At 36.7% G+C, this 7,500-nt stretch overlaps 1 protein-coding gene across 1 annotated transcript in view; it reads right to left on the bottom strand.

Moving 5' to 3' along the window:
* Positions 1-7,500, bottom strand: part of LOC123502030 — a 158,491-nt gene that overhangs the window by 67,850 nt on the left and 83,141 nt on the right. The window contains exon 4 of the mRNA XM_045251185.1: positions 529-725. Coding sequence (XP_045107120.1) covers positions 529-725 — 197 coding nt within the window. The remainder of the gene's footprint in view (positions 1-528; positions 726-7,500) is intronic.

The raw sequence follows: 7,500 nt of genomic DNA, 5'->3' as shown, positions 1-7,500 counted from the left end.
GTGGTGGTGGTGGTGGTGGTGGAGGAGGAGGAAGAATACAAAGATAGATCAAACAAAAGCAGACCTCTGAAGTTGTAACGAGGCTGTTTGGGAGACTGTCTTATGTTAACTATTTGTGGGAGAGACAGAAGGAGGAAAGGAAAAAAGAAATGAGAAAAATAAAAGAGACAAGGAAGAAGAGAAGAAACGAAAGAAAACAAGGAGAAAGAGAAAACAAAAAAAAAACGAAAAAGAAGAAAAAGAATAACAACACGGAGAAGACGAAGCAGAATGGAAAGAAGAAGGAAGAGAAGGAAGAGAAAGAAGAAGAGAACAGTCGAAGGAAAGAGAAATGGATAAACGAACAATGAGGAGAGAAAGTGAAATATTACGAACTACAGAGAGAGAGAGAGAGAGAGAGAGAGAGAGAGAGAGAGAGAGAGAGAGAGAGAGAGAGAGAGAGAGAGAGAGAGAGAGAGAGAGAACGAAAAAAGGATGGGAGGAATAGCTGTACAAATAGGTTACCCATCATCACCACCTCCTACTCACATTAACGGTGATGCCTGGCACTGTGAACACCACGTTGGGAGGGTTGTTCTGCGGGATGTACTGGTAGAACTGCTTGCCATCCTTCCACCACTTGAGGGAGTACAGCACGTCCCCTTCCAGCGCCAAGTGACAGCGCAGCGTCGCCTGTTTGCCCACGATGAGGTACCGCGGCACTTCCACCTTGGTGATGCGCAGGCCTGAGGGGAAGACAAGTGGAGTGTTAGGTGGAGGATGACTTTTAATCTACGATGCTGAACAATTAACCCCTTCAATACTGGGATGCATTTTTACCTTGAGATTTTTGTACGATAAGACCATTTTATTGACATTAGGAACGATCTATGAAGGTCAGAAGATTTATGGCCAGAGACTTCACTATTTTAATCCCCCACATGAGTTTCTGAAGCCGTGTAAAATCACCAAATAGTTAGCAGAATGATTATGGAAAAGCGTCATAATACTGAAGGGGTTAATACCTGAAATGATGCGTGAAAATATTGTAATCTGGTTTTTCTACTTAGTTTAATATTTTTATATGCAAGACAGTTAGTTTAGTGTTAGTTGAGGTTAACTATCAAATTGCGATACCAAATAATTAACAGTAATGTGTGAAATAACCTTGTACTCTGCTAAGGGGTAAGAATAGGAAGACATGTTTGCTGTTTCTATTCAGTTTAATGTTTTTATTCGCAAGCCTGAGGTGGAGAGAGGGGGGGTATATAAGTGGAGGCTTAAGTCTTGTCCTGCCATACCAAAATAATAACACCAGAAATTATGCTTGAAAATATTAAGGTCTGAAACAAAGTAATGAGTGAAAAAGACATGTGTTGTTGTTTCTACTCGTGATGCACAAGCCTTTGACTGGCATTGCCACACCTTTTCTTAACGACCAATCACTCTGAGACACCTTTACTTGTTCTACAGGAAGGAAGGTGGAGTGTTAGGTGAAGGTTAACTCTTAAACTGCCATACCAAACAATTAACACCAGAAATAATGTGTGAATATGTTGTAATCTCCTAAAGAATAAAAAGAAAAGAAGACATATTGCTGTTTTTACTCAATTTGATGTTTTTATTCGCAAGTCTGAGGTGGAGAAAGGTGGAGTGTTAGGTGGAGGTTAAGTCTTTCCCTGCAATATCAATGACCTAACAGTAATGCGTGAAAGTTTATAGTCTACAAAAGAGCATGAGTTGAAAAAAAAATGTTGCTGTTTCTATTTATGATACGCAAGCCAGAAGTGGACGAAGGTGGGTGTTATGTGGAGGTTAACTCTTAAACTACGATACCAAACAATTAACACCAGAAATAATGCGTGAATATGTGGATAAAAAAAAGACATGTTGCTGTTTGTACTCATTTTAATATTGAGTGTTAGGAAAAGGTTAATTATTTCCCTGTTATACAAAAAATAAATAAATAAATAAATAAATAAATAAAATAAAAAGTAACAGTAATGCTTGAAAATAATTATAATGTAAAAGAAAATAATTGTAAAATAAGAGGTGCTGTTTCTACTCGTAATGCGCTGGCCTGAAGTGGAGGACAGTGGAGTGGTAGTGGAGGTTAACTCTTAAACTGCCATACCAAGCAATTAACAGTAATAGTCTACAGGGAAGTAAGAGTTAAAAAAAAAAAGACATGATGCTGTTTCTAGTCTGTTTAATTTCTTATTCACAAGCCTGAGGTGCACAAAGGTTAGGTTAGACTTAAACTACGATACCAAAGACTTAACACCAGAAATAATGCGTGAAAATGTTATAATCTGCAGAAAGTAATAGATAAAATATAAGCCGTGTTGCTGTTTCTGCTCAGTTTAATAGTTTGATGTGGCTGTAGAACAAGTAAAGGTCTCTTAAAAGGTCAGAGTGATTGTTGATTAAGAAAAGGTGTGTCCAATGCCAGTCAGAGGATTACAACTCAGATTCATTTACTAACTTCAATTGGCTATTAACTCCAACACACATCATAATATACTTAAAGAAAAGTTAAAATGAAACAACATATACAAAAACGCCTTAAAATACAATAAGAAGAAAAATAACTATTACATCAACATCACTCATTCATGCAAGTCTGGATTTAAGCTATGAACGTGTGTGTGTGTGTGTGTGTGTGTGTGTGTGTGTGTGTGTGTGTGTGTGTTATAATAATAATAATAATAAACGGTTTATTAGTTAGGCAATGTAAAAAATTACACTGAAAATGTGTGTGTGTGTGTGTGTGTGTGTGTGTGTGTGTGTGTGTGTGTGTGTGTGTGTGTGTGTGTGTGTGTATAATAATAATAATAATAGTAATAATAATAATAATAATAATAATAATAATAATAATAATAATAATAATAATGATAATAATAATAATAATAATACGGTTTATTAGGAATTGCAGTACATACATACTGAAAATATACATAAGGGGATTGTGGGAGACTTAAGATTAGAACATTAGCTTAGTTGTTTCTGGTGTGTGTGTGTGTGTGTGTGTGTGTGTGTGTGTGTGTGTGTAATTCACTGTTTGATCTGCTGCAGTCTCTGACGAGACAGCCAGACGTTACCCTACGGAACGAGCTCAGAGCTCATTGTTTCCGATCTTGGGATAGGTCTGAGACCAGGCACACACCACACACCGGGACAACAAGGTCACAACTCCTCGATTTACATCCCGTACCTACTCACTGCTAGGTGAACAGGGGCTACACGTGAAAGGAGACACACCCAAATATCTCCACCCGGCCGGGGAATCGAACCCCGGTCATCTGGCTTGTGAAGCCAGCGCTCTAACCACTGAGTGTGTGTGTGTGTGTGTGTGTGTGTGTGTGTGCCAGACGTCCATATGTGGGAAATTCCATCGCTTGTACCCCTTCACAGTAGAGCTTCTGGCAGGATGGAAGAGAAGGGTGTAGGTGTGGCAGGAGTATGTCAGATGGAGGGGAATGTAATGTCCTAAATTCTCTGCCTGTTTTTATGAGCTAGAAGTAGAAGGGATAGGTTTTCAGAGAGAGAGAGAGAGAGAGAGAGAGAGAGAGAGAGAGAGAGAGAGAGAGAGAGAGAGAGAGAGAGAGAGAGAATGGAGGAAAGATGTCAAAAAAAGAAAAAATGGGGAAAGGTGTCACAAGAAAAGAAAAAAAAATGAGAGAAATGTAAAAAAATGGGAAACGTGAAACATGAAAAAAAATAAAATTGAGAGAAAAGTGTCATGAAATAGGAAAGATGACAATTAAAAGAGAAGAAATGGGAGAAATTTGTAAAAAAATATAAAAAAAATAGGAAAAAGAAATCGCAAATAGAAAAAATAAGTAAAACATAAATAAACAAGTGGGAAGAGAGAGAGAGAGAGAGAGAGAGAGAGAGAGAGAGAGAGAGAGAGAGAGAGAGAAAGTACTCATAAACTGTGGAACTCCTTGAAGCTTCCATGTTAGGCCCAAAATTGCAAACATGTCTTTTTTTCTGACGCAAGAGAACACAAAAAATAAAAAAGAAAATAGAAAAAAATAGGCCTACTGAGATGCCTATCCCTATGTATTACCCAAAATTAGAAGATAAGTATGGAATATGCTTGATAGGAAAAGGAAACTGTGGAACTCTTTCATAGAAGAAATATTTGTAAGGTAGATAAATTAATGTGTCTATCAGTGTAGGTGGAAGACATGAAGGGTGTGTGGATGGTGTTGCTGGTCGGGTGGAGGAAGATGTTTTTTGCATGTGGAGGAAAAAGCTCTTAGAATTGTGTAAAGTACCTCACTAAATATTGCAAAACATTAGGAAAAGTTTGCCAAGTTGTTAAAATGTGGTAAATATTCATAATTACACCCGTTTTGTTCTGTATGGTGGACAAGATCATTTCAGTGTAGTAGACTTTGGTGTGTTTTGAAGATGTGAGGTTATGTTGAAATGTGAATGTTATACGAGGTGATGTGGGATGTGTGGTTTGGGATGTGGTTGTGTAGAATTTGTTGAGTGGTTAAACGGGGATTTTTGATGTAAGAGGTGAAAGCTGGTGAAGGGTAAGATAAACCGAAGAAAAAGCACACTAAGTTGCCAGTCCCCGTGCAGGTCTGAGAGAGTTAAACGGAAAAAAAGAGATAAATGTCTTGAAATCTCCCTCTTAAATGAAGTCAGTGGAATGTTGAGAAATATTTTGGATATAAAGGAGATAAAAAAAGAAAAATAAGAATAACAACAACATCGCAACAACAACAACAACAACAACAACAACAACAACAAAAACAATAACAACAACACCGACAAGAATAATAACAACAACAACAACAACAGCTACAACAACAACAACAACAACAACAACAACAACAACAACAACAACAACAACAACAACATCCCTTTTTCCTCAATTTCGTGATTAAAAAAATGTTGAAAAAACGGAAAGGAAAATATAAGAAAAATGTTACTTTATTTCGAGGCAAAGTTGGCGGTACACATATAAAACGGATAAACAACAACAACAACAACAATAATAACATCATTTTTTCGTCAATTTTTTCCTGATTAAACAAAGTACAAAAAAAAAAAAACGGAAATATGAAAGAATGTTAGTTTATGTCGAGGCAAAGTAGACAGTACATGTTACCTTCAATATAAAAAGGGATAAAGGATTAGGTACGACAGGTAAACATATATCAATAACACGTAAATGATGTGGTGATACACTCCACCTCACCTGTGCGAGTGTACCTGTCACCTGGAAACTTACCTGGAAAACCATTTAATATTGACAGGCTCCATCTCGCCTGTGGAACTAACTGGCGGAAAATCAACTGGAAAACTAATTGATATTGACAGGTACCAGTTCATCTGTGTAACTAACTACTGGCAGTTTACCTGGAAAACTTGATTACCAAAACAGATTCCAGTCTATTTATACGACTAACTGCTGGAAAAGTACCTGGAAACTCTAATTGCCGCGAGATGATGACCTTCATGCACCTGTGACGTTTTTACACTTACCTGGAAGAAGTAATCAGCAGGTACAGAGTGATTTCAGCGCACGTGTCTGACTAAGTACTGGAAACTCATTTGGGAGACCTAATTACGTAGAACTGAGGCACACCTGAAGGGCCTTGTTGATATTAATACATACTCCACAGAAATCTAATTGAGGTTACCAAGCCTTCAAGATCCTAACTAGCTTTGATGCACACCTGAGGGTACTTGATACTGAGACACCTAAAGAAAGATACATTGATACACTTGAAAAATTAATAGTGACACTTTTACAATATTGAGAACACAACTTTGATGTATTTATGAAAAGTTTAATATTGGAAATTGATGCTAATTATACCTTCAGTCCCTGTCTTACAAGAGGAGGAAATATGAAAAGGTGGAAAAAACAAAATAATTATGATGAGAGAGAGAGAGAGAGAGAGAGAGAGAGAGAGAGAGAGAGAGAGAGAGAGAGAGAGAGAGGAAACTAAGGAAGAAATTGGACTTAGGAATGGTGGAAGAGACTGAGAGAAGGAAAATGGTGGTAAGTGAACAGAGGACGACTTCCACAACATTTTTATATCACACCCTTAAAAACCAGCACTACTTCAAGCAGAACCTTCTAAGTAGTGTTGGTGAGGAGGAAATATGAATAGGTGGAAAAGACATAATGATAATGATAATACTAAACAGTAAATGATGTACGTATAACCCCTAGTAACCTCCACGTAGATAAGCTAATAAACGGATGAGTAAATTAACAAAAGAACAACAATGATAAACACAATAATAATTCACACACTTAGTAAATAATATAAAAATGATAACATAGATAAGAATAATAACATAGCTAAACTGATAAACGAATGATTAAATGAACAAAACAACAATGATAAAACACAGTAACAACTCATACACTTGATAAATATTAATATAAGCAATAATAACATAATAACAACCACTCACACAACATTAACGATTAATAGTAACAAAACAAACCCATACCAACACCAAATAAAATAGAAAATAACAACACTAACCAATAATAAGAATAAAATAATAATAATAATAATGACAATAATAAGAGTAATAATGACAACAATAATCATAGCAATACAAAACACAACTATGAATCAAAGGACAAATTTTCCGCACCGCTGATTTTCCATACAGGTAACAAATTACCACGTTTACCTTTATGCCAATTATTAATGATTACCTGCGAGCGATTTGTTACCTGTCCACCTGACCTAGTGACCTGATGATGCCTTACCTGGCCCTCCCTTACCTGGTCACGCCTCCCCTGGTAAAACTGCCTCTCTTACCTTTATTTCCTTATAATTAGCAGGGTTTTTTCACGTTTTTCTCTCTATTTCCACTGGATGATGACCTGATGACGCCTTACCTGGTTTTCCCTTACCTGGTCACGCCTTACCTGGTGAAACTGTCTCTCTTTCCTTCATTTCCCTATAATTAGCAGATTTTTCCCGTTTCTCTCTCTTCATCTCTCTCTTTATCTATCTGTCTATCTATCTATCTATCTATCTTATCTATCTATCTTTTCCTCCTCTTTATCTTTTCCTCGTCTCATTTCTGTCATCTTGTTACCTGTCCAAATTATCAATCCGTTTCTCTCTCTTTACACCTCTCTATATCTATCTATCTGTCTGTCTATTTATCTATCTATCTATTTGTCTTTTCTTCCTCTTTATCATTTTCCTCGTCTCATTTCTGTCATCTTGTTACCTGTCCAAATTATCAATCCGTTTCTCTCTTTTTACTTCTCTCTTTCTATCTATCTATCTATCTATCTGTCTGTCTCTCTATGTATCTGTCTGTCTGTCTGTCTATCTATCTATCTATCTTTATATCCTCTTTATCATTTTCCTCATCTCATTCCTGTCATCTTGTTACCTGTCCAAATTATCAGTACAAGGTTACCTGGATATCTGTTGAACCTAGTAACCTCACCTGACCAGATTATCAATTCCTGGTACACCATAATCTGCCTTGTTACTTGGAATGAATACAGAG

The sequence above is a fragment of the Portunus trituberculatus genome, chromosome 10, assembly GCF_017591435.1.
Source record: "Portunus trituberculatus isolate SZX2019 chromosome 10, ASM1759143v1, whole genome shotgun sequence".
NCBI classification, from domain to species: domain Eukaryota; kingdom Metazoa; phylum Arthropoda; class Malacostraca; order Decapoda; family Portunidae; genus Portunus; species Portunus trituberculatus.
The sequence above is the reverse complement of the archived record's forward strand: the minus strand, read 5'-3'. Positions and strand labels throughout refer to the sequence as shown.